At 41.9% G+C, this 16,129-nt stretch overlaps 1 protein-coding gene across 7 annotated transcripts in view; it reads right to left on the reverse strand.

Annotated features, from left to right (window-relative positions):
* Positions 1–16,129, reverse strand: part of PDE8B (phosphodiesterase 8B) — a 275,841-nt gene that overhangs the window by 136,218 nt on the left and 123,494 nt on the right. For 4 of the 7 annotated variants that reach the window (XM_058729062.1, XM_058729061.1, XM_058729059.1 and 1 more), the window contains exon 2: positions 6,483–6,542. In XM_058729062.1, coding sequence (XP_058585045.1) covers positions 6,483–6,542 — 60 coding nt within the window. The remainder of the gene's footprint in view (positions 1–6,482; positions 6,543–16,129) is intronic. The other 3 variants (XM_058729063.1, XM_058729060.1, XM_058729065.1) reach the window with 1 other exon arrangement.

A 16,129-nucleotide genomic window follows, 5' to 3' on the forward strand; every position in this document is an offset into this window, starting at 1 on the left:
ACCTCCATGTATTTGCAGTCTTTCCTTTTTTTTTTTTTTTTCCTGTGGTTGACTTCAAGTTTCATAGTGCTGTGGTCTGAAAACATGCAAGGTATGATCTCAAATCTTTTTGTACTTGTTAAGGACTGATTTATGACCCAGTACGGGGAGATGTGTATCCTGCTGCTTTAGGATGGAATATGCTGAATATATTGGTTGTCTATCTGGTCCAGTGTGTCATTCAAAGCCATTGTATCCTGGTTGATTTTATACTTAGATGATCTGCTCATTGCTCTAAGTGGGGTATTAAAGTCCATTACTATTATTGTATTGTTATCAATGAGTTTATGTTTGTTATTAACTGATTTATGTATTTGGGTGCTTTCAAGTTGGGGGCATAAATATTTATAATAGTTAGATCTGTTGAATAGACCCCCTTTATTATGATATAGTGCCCTTTTTCATCTCTTGTTATAGTCTTTGGTTTAAAATCTAGCTTAAGTATGGCAACTCTGGCTTTCTTTTGATGTTCTTTAGTATGATAAATGGTTCTTCATCCCCTCATTTTCAATCTGCAGGTTTCTTTAGGTCTAAAATGAATCTGCTGTGGGCAGCATATAGATAGGTCTTGTTTTCTTATCCATTCTGACACCCTATGTCTTTTGATTGGAACATTTAGTCCACTTACACAGCAGTATCTATTATTGATAGATATGAATGTAGTGCCATTGTATTACCAGTAAAGTCATTGTTTCTGGAGATTTTCTGTTCGTTTCTAGTCTTTGTTGCTTTTGGTTTTTCTTTCCCAAAGAGTCCCCTTTAATATTTCTTGCAAGGCTGGTTTAGTGGTCAAGAACTCTTTTAGTTTTTGTTTGTCTGGGAAACTCTTTATTTCTTCTTCTATTCTGAATGACAGACAGCCTTGCTGGATAAAATGTTCTTGAACGCATACTTTTCCCATTCAGCAACTTGAATATATCATTCCACTCCCTTTTGGTCTGCCAAGTTTCTCTGGAGAGATCTGCTGCGAATCTTATTAGTCTTTCCTTTTAGGCTGGGGATTTGTTTTCCCTTGCTGCTTTCTTTTCCTCTCTGTATTTTTCAAATTTTACTACGGTAAGTCTTGGTGTTGGCCTTCTTTTGTTGATTTTGATGGGAGTTCTCTGAACCTCCTGGATTTGGATACCCGTTTCCTTCCCCGGATGAGGTTAGCCTTCAGCTATAATTTGCTCAAATAAACTTTCTGCCCCCTTCTCCCACCCTTCTTCTTCTGACAAATGGTATTACACTTTATGGGGTTATTGAGTTCTCTAAGTCTACATTCGTGATCCAGTATTCTTCTTTCCCTCTTCTTTTCAGCTTCATTATTTTCCATAATTTTATCTTCTGTATCATTTATTCATTCCTCTGTTTCTTCCATCCTTGTGGTCATTACATTCAGTCGGTTTTGTACCTTGATTATACTGGGGTCTTCTATTGCTTTTCTCAAGCCTAGTTAGTATCTTTATGACTGTTGGTTTAAATTCTGGCTCAGGCATATTACTTATATGTGTTTTGATTCGATCCCTGGCTATGACCTCTTTTGTTCTTTATTTTGGGGTGAATTCCTCCACCTTGGTATTGTATCTGGGTCTCTGTCTTCTGTGTGTTAGGAAAACCTATTATGTTTCCTGCTCCTGAGAGTAATGTCTATATTAAGAAGAAGTCCTATACTGTCCGCTTCAGGAAGTGTTTCTGGTGGATACTGTGTGCACTCCACTATTGTGTTTTGGCTGCACTTTCCCTCTGGTCAGTCCTTTGCACAGTTTCTCTTTGCCTGCATGAGAATTGTCTGGACCTTGTCCGTTGTGTGGCAAGTTTTAACGAAGTGTGCTTTGGTCTGCTTATTACAAAAAGGTAGATCCTATTTCCCCCAGAGCTGAAGCTTTTAGCACTCTACGATCAGATTTGGTGCACTCAGGGGTTTGTAAAGATCTTCTGGGGTTGGGGCCCTAGTTCACAGGCCCTAGTTCACAAGCACCTGTGGAGAGCAGGGGATGAGGCTTGGTGTAAATAGTTCAAGCCTCCATGCTACTCACTGAATTCCATCCATACTAATGGGCAGGGATAAAAATGGCATCAGCTGGCTCTCTCCTCCCAGAGAGGAGAGTTCATGCCCGCTATTCTTCAGGAAGCCCTCACAGAAGAGTGAACAATCTCCTCTAATTTGCTGCAGACATCCATCAGATCCCTGCCTTCAACCTATGTCCAAGCCATCTGCCCACCCAGCAGTGCAGTGCTCCTGTGTTTTACATCAGGCATGCCAGATGTGTTTCATATCTCCAAATCTTAGGGACAGGGCACAGCACAGACCTGTGTTGATCCTCTGAGGGAAGGTCTTGCTGCACTGTGGCTCGTGCCCATTTGCCCCAGAAGGGCAATCACATGAACGCAAAGGGGCTTGGAGTGTATGGTAAAGTGAAGCAAAAAGCTGGTATCCAATTAGCTGCCCTAGCAGGTGTCTCTGATTGTATACTAATAAATGGGGCAGTTCAATGGCACCCACTAGCTCTGTGGTCCCTGGAGAGGCAGTGCCACCTCTCCCAAATGCACTCCAGTAAGGGGAACTGTCTCTCCCAGTGCGACTCGAGGGATCCTGAGCCCATTCTGTTCATTTCTGGGCCCTCTGCCCTCCTTATCCACAGAAGCACCACTATGCCCACCAGGCTCCACCCAGCAACAGCACAGACTTCTAAAACTTTAGTCTTTGAGCTCCGTGGCTTGTAAAAACTTGCAATAATCAGCCCCTTTCGTTTTGCCTGCCAACGGTTTTAGGGAAGTACTTTTCTTGTGCAATGCCATGCCCTCTGTTCTTTCTGTCCCTCTCTCTCCCTCCCTCTCTCTCTTACTCTCCCTCCCTCCCTCATCAGGGATCCCTCCCCTCTGCAGCACTGGTGATGCTTTTCTCCCCCAAATCACATATCTTCTCCCTTCCACAGTGTGGCCTCTTTTCTCCTTCTAGTTGTACAGTTTGTTCTCTCAGTCCTCAGATCCATTTCATGGGTATTCAGAATGATTTAATATTTATTTAGCTGTGTTTGAGGGATAAGGCAAGCATAGGGTCCTCCTACTACTCTGCTGTCTTAACTACTCCTCCAATAGTCTCAAAATCTGACAAAGGACTTGTAATAAGAATATATAATGAACTACAATTCAATAATGTTTTAGAAGTCAATCTAATTGGGGTGACTGGAAGGCTCAGTCAGTTAAGTGTTTGACTTTAGCTCGGGTCACGATCTCAGGACTCATGGGTTCGAGCCCTGCATTGGGCTCTCTGCTGTCAGTGTAGAGACTGCTTCAGATCCTCTGTCTCCCTCTCTCTCTGCTCCTTCCCTACTTGGGCGCGCTCTCTCTCTAAAATAAATGGACATTAATAAAAAGTCAATCCGATTAAAAATAAGACTTAACCAAACATTCACAAAAGATAAAAGAATTGCCAATAAGCCACTAAAATTCTCAACATTACTAGTCATGGAGGAATAGAAATTTAATTCACCATAAGATAATTAGCTAAAATTAGAAGACTGCAACACGAGTCATTACCACGGATTTGGAATAACCAGAACTCTCATATTGTGTGTAGGAATATAAAACAGTACAACCCACTTTGAGAAGAAATATCGAAGTCTCTTACAAAATTAAACACACCATTATTTTGGAGTTTCTAACAAGACAAAGAGGCAAATAAAATGAAACGAAAGGCATTCCGATTGGAGAGGAAGAAGTAACGGCATGACCCTATATATAGACAATCCTCAAGAACCCATAAAAAACTCCAAGAGCTAATGAAGGAGCTCAGCAAGGTTGTAAGATACAAGGTAAAGAAACAAAAATACATTTTATTTCTATACACTAGCAATGAATAATGCAAAAATGAAATTAAGGAAATAATTCCATTTACCACAGTATCACACAATAAATTTAAAATACCAAAGACATACACTATACAACACTGTTAAAAGAGGTTAAAGAAAATCTAAATAAATAAAAACATCGTATTAATGAACTGGGAGACAAAATTGTTAATGTTGCAATATCCAAAACCAGATTTATAATCTGTTGTATGATTTGCAATCATTTAGGCGACTCACACCACACACAGCACAGTAATCAAGATAGTGTGGTACTGGCACAGGACAAACATACATACCAGTGTAACAGAATTGAGAATACAGAAAATAAACCTTCACAGTTATGGTCAGTTCATTTTTGACAAAGGTGCCAAGACAATTCAATGGGGGAAAGAATATTCTTTTTAACAAGTGGTGCTGTGACAACTCAATATCCACATGTCAAAGAACGAAGCCCTACCTCATATCATATACAAAAATTAACTCAGAATGAACCATAGAGCTAAATTTAGGAGGTAAAACTCCTAGAAAAAACCAAAGCAATCAATCTTTGTGACCTCAGATTGGACAACTGATTCTTTTTTTTTTTTTAATTTTTTTTTCAACGTTTTTTATTTATTTTTGGGACAGAGAGAGACAGAGCACGAACGGGGGAGGGGCAGAGAGAGAGGGAGACACAGAATCGGAAACAGGCTCCAGGCTCCGAGCCATCAGCCCAGAGCCTGACGCGGGGCTCGAACTCACGGACCGTACCGCGAGATTGTGACCTGGCTGAAGTCGGACGCTTAACCGACTGTGCCACCCAGGCACCCCAAGGACAACTGATTCTTACACACGACATCAAATGATGATGAATGACGAAAAATTTCAGAATGATACCTATAGCCTGACCCCTTTGAAATAAAGCTTTAAAATATTCAAAAGCAAAGTAATTATTATGAATGGACACACACATATGTAGAATAAATAGACAAACACCTAGCATAATCAATTTCCAAAGAGTGGTTACTTTTAGGGAGGTGAGGATTGGAGGGGAGCAATACAGAAAGATAATTAAGGGGAATCTTTAATTTCTGGAGAACAAACTCAAACAGAGAAAGTATAATGTTAATATTCAATAAAAGGGGTACAGCTATACTCATGTACTTTAATGAATATTTGAAATACTTTACAATTTGACAAATTATGTTTTTAAAAGCCGAGACATCCTTAGTATGATCATTAATTTCCAGTACAACAGAGAGTAAAAATTAAGGTAAATTAAACTAATTGTTCCAAAACTATACTAATCTCAAGGAACATTCTGGAAATTGCTTTGGGAATAAACACCATTATTAGATCCTTTGTCATTGCCTTTATTCAGAATGGAGCACAAAGTACACGCCCCTAGAATGATTACTGGAATTTTCCACTTGTTTGTATTCTATACAGATAGTTGTGGCTTATGTTTATTTTAGTAAATTCTTTTTTCTCTCTCTACTCCTAAATTTGTTTTCATCCAATTTTCCCAAGCTAAATATCTTCCTTTTGTTTTTTTCCTTTCCCTAGATTTGTATTTCCTTTCCTAAGCAACAATAAAACATTATTTTCTTTTCCATTTGCTCATAAGTCAAACAGTACATTTCCTTGTTTGGTTTTTCACTTTCATCTACATGTTTGGTTTGCTTACATTTTTTTTTCTGCATTATGCACTTTTCCCAAGTAAATTTCCCAATGCACAAGCTTCCAGGTGTTAACAAGCTACTTTTTTATAGGGAGAAGGCTTGCTCATTTAGGCCTATAGGGAAGATGTGTATGCAGATGCAGATTTAATAATAACCACTGTTGATTTAAAAGGGTACCAATCCCTCCACCCATGTTCCTCTGAAGCGGCCAATAGACCCTGAGGGCTGTGGGGAGGATGGCTGCAAAGCTGCTGCCATTTTTAGAGTCAGGTGAATGCCATAGGCACTGGGCCTTCTCTTCCTGGAGCTCGCTCAGTACTAAAGAGTCCAGACGAACACATGGCTCAAGACACAGGGGACAGGAAAGAGGAGCCTCCTGTCATCTTTTCTTCCCAGCCAACAACAGTTGTCATTTACTGAGACCTCTGCAGCCAAACAGTCTTCTAGGCACTCAGTGCAATTTAATTTAACCCCTAATTCCCCATGAGAGAGGGGAATTATCATCTCTACAGACAGGGCACTGGGTAGAGAAGTCAAGCAATATAAGCAAGGTCACATAGCTTAGTGACCTGGCTGGTAGAGCCAAGACTCACATCCACCTATGGCTCATGGCAAAAGCCCTGACGCTTGTTACACATAGCTTCTTCCCTTTCTGACGGCTGCAGGGTGTGAGCAGTCCAAGTTTTTAGTGAGAGTTGTCCTCCCTCCCAACCCACCACGCAACCTACCTCCTGTATTTATACTCAAGACGGGGCAGTGTTTAAATCCTCGAGAAAACAATTTGATTCCTCAAGTATGACATTATGAAAAGTCAGCAGTTTCACAAAGACATATATACACAGTCTGTATGCATGTACAGGTGTGTTTGGAGGGGCAAGGATGGCTACGTGCTGTGATACTCAAAGAGCCCCTCCAGGAACAAAGCCCCAGCTGAGTAATGGAGGCATACCTGAATAGGATCCTGCGTCAGTCTCATGGGCCCAATGCGTACCTCCGCAGAAGAAACCTGCTAAATAAAGGACAAAACATGAGATGTGTCGACTCAAACTACCAGGAGTGACGAATTCTTCCTTCCTCAGAATATTACATTATGCCACTTTATAGACCCTAACTGTAAGGATTCAGTTTACGGACATGGAGAAAGTAAAACATCATACACAGCATAATCCTGGTTTTGTGTAAGAATATATACATTTATACGTGCTGAAATGGTCTTGGAGGGATATCATCAAATATGAAGTAGTGGATTTCAGGTTGTTTTTAAGTATGGGTTTTTATAATAAACAAGTACCGTTTTATGGGAGAAAAACATTATTTTCTGAGCACCTACTATGTGCTCGGCACCATGCTAGACAATTATTATTCTGAAATCTTGAGTACAAGTTTTTCTTAAATGTGGGAACTACAACATCTCTATGGTTTTAAGATCTGTTCCTTTATTTAGATCTTCATTTCCTTATCTTCATTTTATATGAGGAATAAACAGCTTATTCTTGCCCATGTTTACCATGAATAAACTCATTTCAATTGAACCTCTTCAAATCAACTAAGGAACCCCATAGCATGCCAAGAGGCAAACCGTGATTCACTCCAGGAATGAGCTTAGGTGTTCAGCGGCCAAAGCCATCTCACTGCTTCAGCTGTAAGCATAGAGCAAATATTTGTCTTTAATTACTGTGCTTGGATTTCTAAGAGGGATTTTTCTCTAGATTACTGGACCAAGGGTCTTGGCCTCACCTCTATGGATCCAATTTTGTTTTTCTCCAAGATGTAGTCATTGTGCCACCACTTGGAAGTTTATCCTGCAGTCTACACACTAGTTCGGTCCCTGTCAATCCTATGGAACACCTTCAGCAAGCATAAAAATCCACAGCGCGGGAAATAACTCAGTAATAAACCAAGGACCAAGAAGAGGCTTTATCAGTTAATAACAGCAGAGCTCTCATTACGCTTTAATTTTGAAAACTGAAAGTTTCCCTTTCTCCTTTCTTCCTGGAAAAGGATTGATTCCGTGCTTGATTCCTGCTGGGCATGGTCTGTATCTTCTCCAAAACATGACTGAACTGTTCACACTTTTCTCTTTAAAGTTGATCCCTCAACCCTAGCATCATTGCATGAAGCAAAGCTGCTGGGGGGCTTTGGTCTTTTACCAAACTAGCCAGCATAAAACTCAAAGCCCTCAGATGACGGCTCAAGTGAGGTTCTTGGTCCTCTGTGGTAGGTTCCGCTTGGAAAGGCAGCTTCTGGACAGTGGGTCCGTCCAGTAGGCCTGGCACAACTCGTAACAGCCCAGGGCCTCAAGTCCCGGAACCCATGGACCAGTAACAAGTTCCTTCCATGTTTTGCTGCTACCTTCAGGTCAAAGAACATGAGACCTCATGCTTCTTCCCTTTAAACAAAACAATATACTGCAAAGCGTTACTGCTGGTAGCAGACCCAGCATATATGCACAGCCCCAAGAATGACTCCATTGAAAAAGGACCAGCACCACACCTCCTGGGTCACTAGGACTGTGCATCCCACCGGCCACCCAGCTCTACCCTAAAAACAGATTTTAGGGGCCACCGGGATGGCTCAGTTGGTTAAGCGACCAACTTTGGCTCAGGTCACGATCTGTGGTTCATGAGTTCAAGCCCCACGTCAGGCTCTGTGCTGACAGCTCAGAGCCTGGAGCTTGCTTCACATTCTGTGTCTTCCTCTCTCTCTGCCCTCCCTCATTTACACTTTGTCTCTCGCTCTCTCTCAAAAATAAGCACTAAAAAAAATATATTAAAAAATAAATAAAAAGTTTTTGTCTGAACCAGACACGGCCCTTCAAAAGCAGTGCAACTGCTAGAATTTTATTTTAAAGCTAATAATTAAGAAGCAAAACCAATTTGGTACAGTAAGATAAATTTGACTGATAATCTAGGGTATCTCTTCACGGTCTCTGTGCCCTCTTTTGGATTTACTGCACCTACCACATATGTAAGCTCTCCTCCAACAGGCCACCTGTGAATGGTTTCTCCAGCAAAACTGGCTCCCAAAGTGGTCATTCAGGGGCAGAAAATAAATGAATTAAGTAGTATAAAGTTTGAAAGGAATAAAATAAGAAGTGACTCACTTTGGAAGGCTAAGGGATAGGGAGAAGGATCCTTGCTGGAAGGGCACAGACCATCCAAAAAAATAATTCACTCTACCCATACATTTCTTTTTTTTTTTTTTTTAACATTTATTCATTTTTGAGATTGAGGGAGACAGAGCATGAGCGGGGGAGGGCAGAGAGAATGGGAGACACAGAATGAGAAGCAGGTTCCAGGCGCTGAGCTGTCAGCAAAGAGCACAATGCAGGGCTTGAACTCACGGACCGCGAGATCATGAAGTCAGACAAGCTGAAGTCAGACGCTTAACCGAATGAGCCACCCAGGTGCCCCATAACCCATACATTTCTGTATAACTTTGTAAATAACCACCATGTGCATGAAGTACTTACATAGATAGCTTGCTTTTTTTTTCCCCCCTCTGTTGACTAAGAGCTCACAATACATTCCTGATGAAATCTCTCCAGAACAAATCCTGTGGAACAGTGTAATGACTGTTGGCACACAAATGACTAGATTCTCTTCAAGGAAATTATTCTCATTATTGTCTCCTATTCATTTAGGCCCAGAGGACCCAATTACATTTCAGCTTTTTATGTTACTGAATTTAGACATGACACAGGTCAAGTCACTTTTTTACATAGGTCTCTTGGTGGGATAAAAGCCCTGAGAGGTGGCATTTGTGGGTTTTTAATATCAACATTAAAAATAAAGTCAATTACATTTTCTTTATAGGTAAGGAAATAATGACTCATTTGGAGTAATTCTGAAATAGTCTTTGCATTATTGTCAACACTGGCAAATCTTTTAAACTATGATCCTTTCTGCCATGCATTTTATGTCTTTAGAAAATACGATGCTTTTGCTGGAACTATCAAATAAGCTCAGTATGTTACCTCCAGGGGACAGCAAGATTTGAACGTAGAGGAAGAAGTGTTCTAAAAGGAGGACAAAGACCTTCTCAATGACTTCTGATCACAACTCAGAAGAAGAGGGAAGGAAAAACCCCTGAAGCTTATTACTTCATTGGCATGAGGTAAAATTTTTCATGTATTTTATTTCTTTTATTTTGGGGAGGTAACTATTACTTTATTACTTTATTTATTTTTGGCGCTAATGAGGTAACAGGCCCAGGGTTGAGAAGGTTGATAAACTGACATGTTAAAATGACTTACATGTTTGGTACAGTGGTAGGAGCTTAACAGTATTTTCTCATTTAATTCTCAAAATCCATTTCATTATTTTAGCCATGTGAATTACAATAGGCTAGATTATACTGTGGTATCAAAGAGACCCAATATCTCAGTGGCCTAATATTATAAAGGTTTATTTTTTTATTCATACCAAATTCACTATGGTGTGAGGCGACCTTCCAAGGCAATCCCTCCTTGTGGTTACTTAGCAGTCCAGGCCAAGAGAAAGGCAGAGGGAAAGTCACAGGAGACTCGGGCATGGGTTTTTAAGGTCTCAGCCTGTAAGTTACACACACTGCCTTCCCTCAGCCCAGTGGCCAGACCTGGTCACATGGTCCCACTTCACCGTAAGGAGGTGGGAAATCTAAGGAAGCAAATGGGTACAAGTTATATAGGCCTTTTTAAACTTTGCCAAGAGAACATCACAAGATGATGGGAACACTCCTCAAGCCCCCCTGTCTCCCAATGACTCTGCTAGTCACTTTCACAGGAGTGACCTTAGGGGGAGACAGGCAATGGTCACTGAGTAACAGTACATAATTTTCGAATCGACACTCGACCTAGAACATATCCTTTTCCTGCCATGACAGGAAAGACCCTACCATCTTCTTCTATGGCCCCAAGAGTCCCTGGCCTGCATCCAACATTTTAACCTCGGCCTAACCCAGCTCAGCAGGAAGCTGCCATCTGAGGCAGGGCCCAGGAGAAGTGGTGCAAGTTTGGTTGAGTGTCTTCAAGACCCCTGCCTGTCACATCTCTACCCACCTCCTCCCAGCCCTACTTCACTGTAGCACACTCCACCTCCCACACCAGCTTAGGGCCTTGGGTTATCAGCTCCCTTAGTCCTGACCTACACTTAGCTTCCTGTCTCTTGGCTTGCCTTTTCCTTCTTAGTCTGTGCTCCCAGTCATCTGACCTTGGCCTCTGTGTCCAAGCCAGGTCAGCTAGCCCAACAGAAAGGCAGAAGGTCTCCTTGCTGGCTCTGAGGGTGGGCGCAAGGCAGCGACCAGCAGAGGTAAACCAGCGGCAGGCATATTCACAGCCGCACCAGTTTGCAGAGTTCTGTTTCTAACATGGGAGCCTTACTGCCTACATTTCACCAGTTTGTCAAAGGGTGTTTATGAACATCAACAGGAGACCACATACTGATGACTCTGTAACTGAGCCAAGATTCTCCACTTCAAAGAGTGAACTCTGAGCAAGTACAGAGGCACACATCCTCAGTTAGTGTATTAGTTCTGAGTCCAGGCAGTCAAGAAGTCTGCCAAGGCCACAAAGCAAGCAAAGGAGGGGGTCACAGGTAGCATAATGCCAGCACCCAGGAGGAGAAGAGGATGAGACAAGAATGCGAAGAGAGACACTTCCTAGCTGCTCTGACCACACTGCTTCCCCAACCGCCCAGGGAGGAAGGACTGCTGACCGACAGTGCAGATTTAACCATCCAGTGTTTACCACGTGTCAAACACTTGTGTGTACACACGTCCACACATGGTAACAAACACATGCGAATACATGCAGCAGGCTAACCAATTCACAGAAAAGTTGGCTCTCTAGGGGGAAAAAAAGCCCTATTTGTGGCATTTGCTGATTCTGTCGTGTAAATACTTTCACTTAAATTAATCTCAAACTCACACGGTTGGCCCCTGACTGTATCTTTTCATTGTGAATGGAAAGGGTGTGTGAGTGGCAAACTCGATGAGTCTCTGTTGGTCTCCACATGTCTATCGCTCGCTTTTGTCTGATAGTTTAATGAGATACAGAATTCTGGTTGATAGATTTTTCCCTCAAACTTTGAAGCTAAGAGAAAGGAAAAAGTACTTCTGGTTTTCAGGGCAGAGAGATCAAGGAGGCAAGCAGGTCATGAAAAACAGGAGGATGTTAAGACTGTGTTGGGAGAAGAAATTCCAGACATACGGAACAAGAGAATCAAAGGAATGGAGGCCAGGTCACAAAGGTACAACGGCAGAGAAACTTTAGACTGGGAGGGCTGGGTTCAGTCCCTTAGAGGATCCCGGAAGGAATGTGCCCCTCCCCACCCCTTGCTTTTTTACCTGTAGGCACCAACCACACTGTAGGTTTCTGAGTGGAGAATTCACACAATCATATTTAGGACTTGGGAAAACAAAAAATCAAACATCTGGTTCGTCTACTTTCTGGATAGATAAGAACAGATTTAGCAAAACCAAAACAAAGACGCTGCCATGAGTAGGAACTAGAGCACTGAAAACAAGTGGGAAAAATATGTCACAATGAACAAAAAAAAAAAAAAAAAAAAAAAAAAACGGACCAAAAAACCCCCACAAAGCCTGGCCTCATTTCAATGGAGAGGCAACTCCAAGATGAAAACCAGCTGGTGCAGGTCAGGCAGATGAAAGACAAAATCTGGAGAGAAATCAAGGCAGTTGAGGCTGGCTAATTTGCCCGTCACTGCACCATGTTCCCCGCAGCTGACTGCCACACTGCAAGGTATTTTCAGCTTCAGGAGGTTTGCCAGAGAACCTGCACTTGAGTTTTAGAGCTTCCCTCAAACAGGAAGCAAGTGAGAAGTCAGGAAGAAAAGCAGCTGACCTGGAAAACCCGTGCTACCCCACCTGCCAGGCACAGCTGCTCGAGTGCCCCCACCATGAGGGCTGTCCAAGCCCAGCTGCACCCCGGCACCCCTAAATTGCTCTCCTCAGCACCCTCCCCTACTGCAGAGCATTTACTGTATTACTCCTTTCTCCTTGGCAAAACCGAGTTTCCTGAGGACACAGAGTCTGTATTCCTCACCAATTTCTTCCCAGGATCTATAAGGTATTCAATAAATAAATGCAACTGAAGCAAACTGCCTAAAATCACACAAATTTTAAGTAGTGGAGTCAGGACTGAGACTTCATTTCTCCCCTGGCACACCGAGTGCCATGTTCTTCCATCATGCTCCAGCATTTAGAGAATTCTGACTGCACTTTTCTGTCACGAGTTTCTGGGTGTGGTTCTGATTTCGCAAAACACATGATCCAGTCTCCACCAATCCCTGCTCGGGTCCTGGTTGTCCATACTAACAGGGCTGCTGCCAGGACTAAGAAGAAGAAAGTCAAGTGTGTGTGTACATGAGTGTCTGGGCTACTGTGTGGGGCTTCCTTAACTTCCACCTTCCAAAAAACAAGCTCAAAGTCTGAATCTTCCCCCACTTCAATGACTTCGTATTTGGAATCCCTTCCTCCCTGCCATCATCAGTACCGAGTGTTCACACAGGTGAACACACACGCACAGCTCAAAGCAAATATGACTTCACTTCTATGGAGAGGGGCGACTCCCTGGTAAAGATCATTTCCATCACCAAAGGGAGCTGTAGGCTCAGGAAGACTCATTTTTAAATGCCCTTAATCAACTGTGCCTGCTGACCCATTGCCTCTGACTTTAGTACTGAATCCTCTCAAGGTGTTCCCTGTCCACCCTCCATTCCCCCGCCAAATTCTTTATTCCTCTGAGCAAGCAAAGGTTGTGTATCACTTTTGCCTTTTTTAATAGGCCCAAGCCTGCCCTCTGGCTTTCAGTCCGAAAGGCACCAGTACGGACTATGAGGACGCACGTGCCTGTCTCGTTCTGCTCTCCTGTCTCATCCACTCCTCAGGCTCCCCTGCCCTCAACACATCTAACATGCTTCCTTCCGTCTCTGTCAGCCATGGGGCCCTCACCGTGGGCTCTGTCCTCACATCAGCCTCCAGGCCCCCCCTTGCTTTGATTCTGGTCACCCTAGAGCATCTCCTGGCAACTCTGCTGCTCAGAACTTTCAGGGCCCAGTAGGTGGTTCTGACCCTCCCCTCAACTTCCTGCTGCCGGTCTCTGATCTAGAAGTTTTCATGTGCTTTGCATTACAAGTACCTGAGGTTTATTAAATGTATATATGTCTGGGTCCTACTTCAAACCAAGAGAATCACAATCTCTAAGGATGGGTCCCAGGCATCAGCACTTTTAAAATCTCAGGTGCTAAGCTAGGGTTTAGAACCACTGGTCTATTCTAAGCAAACTTGTCTGTTGTCAACAGCAGACTCAATTACGTGTTAATTCATTCAAGAAATAACAACTGAGTAATTGCCTCGTGAAAGGGACCAAAATCTACCCAAACACCCTCTCCAAAATCACAAGATCACTTAGGCAAGAGCAAATCCTTCACATGTGATGATTTCCCCAAACCAATGACCTCTAAATTAAAATAAAAAAAAAAAAATTTGTGTTATAAAACACATATATGGAAGATTACTTACAGTCATGGATACAGTGGGTGACATATCTAGTGATTTTTTTTATGCTCTGTTTTGTGATCTCTTAGAACAGTACATTAATTTGCCAGCATGATGTTTCATTGCAAAAACATACAGATAACTACACATCAAAATATATCACTGTCAAAGAGATCGATTTGCCTCTGAAATTTAAAACTTCTATTCACCAAAAACTAAAGCAAAATCAAAAAATACTAATAAAAAGGGAAAAAGGGAGAGCCCAAAAGATAAAAAATCAAAAATTCAGGAAACAAGCAAGCATTAGTAACCAGAACATAACAAAAACCTCTAAAAACAATCAGGGAAAAACGACAACCAAAAAGAAAGTTGGGCAAAAGATTTGAAAAAGAAACTTGCAAAGAAGGAAATGTACATATGAAAAAATGCTCAATCTTTAGTAATAGGAAAATACTGCTAAATTACAATGAGATCCTATGTCACACCCAGCCATGTTTTAAAAGCAACAGAATGGGAGAAGTAGGAAGTCAAACAGTATCATGGGCCAGAAGGCTGACCCACACGAACTCATACATTGTTGGTGGGTAGGTAAATTGGTCCAGCCACTTTGATAAATATTCTAAAAAAGATGTAGAAGTGTATGTTGTACAATCCAACTCCTATGTGATCTCTGTGGGTTTCTCTGGGGGTATCCTGCATTTACAAGAATATTTGGAGCAAATTTTTAACATAAAATTTGGAGACAGCATAATCCAAAATCCATTAGCATGCATCACCAGAAAAAATATTTTGAGGACTATCCATATAATGGAATTATTATACAACGAAAATATCTCTTCTAAGAACTACTCATTCAAAATGGATGAATCTCACAAACCTCGAGTAAAAAAAAGATCTAGAAAAATACATAGCTTAGAACACCATTTAAAGTTTTAAAATATTTAAAATACTGAATATAGTTTAGGCATATTTTAACAGTACAGAGAAAAGCTTATAAATTTCCAATTAAGGCCAAGTGGTCTGGCTGGTGGAAAGGGGAATGTATATAGATAGGAAAGGAACTACCAGGGGCTTAGGAGTGACTACGTAGGTGTTTAAAGAATTATATTTTGTAGTTTGTCTATCTTAAATACTGCAAAATAAATTTATAATATATTTTATTGGAAAAATCTATTTTCTATTTTTGAGTTAACAGCAGTAACCACTATACAAATAGCCTACATATACTATTTCTTTCCTTCTAAAATCTTCATATGGCAAACTAAGGTACTGTGATTAAAATTCCTCAGAATAGAGATAAAATTTCCTTGAAACTTAGTAAAATGAAATCCTAGAAAACTGGGCTGGGATTCAGGGGCCTCACTCAAGAGAACTGCTCTGTGACTCAGTATGAGGGGGCTGATGAATCCCCCCCAAACATCAGCTCATGTAATAGTCACAGCAACCCCACTTTTTAACTGCTGAAGACTTTAAAGCTTCCTAAAGGTTAAGGAACTCACCCAAGGGGCTAGAGTTGAGATTTAAGCCCAGACCCATCTTACTTAGAAGCCCATGCTCTTACTTATATATTCACTTATATTTTGACTTGTTCTAGAAAAGTCTTAAGATGATATGCAGAGAAACTAAGAAAACTTTTTAAATGATTTACAATTAAATGAAAGATCTGGGGGCGCCTGAGTTGCTCAGTCGGTTAAGCCTCTGACTCTTGATCCCAGCTCAGGTCTTGATCTCAGAGAAGTGAGTTCAAGCGTCATGTTTGGGCTCCGTGCTGGGTGTGAAGCCTACAGGAAGGAAGGAAGGAAGGAAGGAAGGAAGGAAGGAAGGAAGGAAGGAAGGAAGGAAGGGAGGGAGGGAGGGAGGGAGGGAGGGAGGGAAGGAAGGAAGGAAGGGTGGGAAGGAAGGAAGGGTGGGAGGGAAGGAAGGGTAGGAGGGCAGAAGGAAGGGCGGGAGGGCAGAAGAAAAGGCTGAGAAATAAGAAGCACTGAGAAATGAAGTGAGGAGATCCTTACGTACAGCCTACGTCACAGCCAACACAGCTGTTAGAGAGAGAGACGCAGCCCTCAGCCACTGCCACATACAAGATGAGACAGTGATGGGCTT

This window comes from Neofelis nebulosa, chromosome 1, assembly GCF_028018385.1.
Source record: "Neofelis nebulosa isolate mNeoNeb1 chromosome 1, mNeoNeb1.pri, whole genome shotgun sequence".
In the NCBI taxonomy this organism is placed as follows: domain Eukaryota; kingdom Metazoa; phylum Chordata; class Mammalia; order Carnivora; family Felidae; genus Neofelis; species Neofelis nebulosa.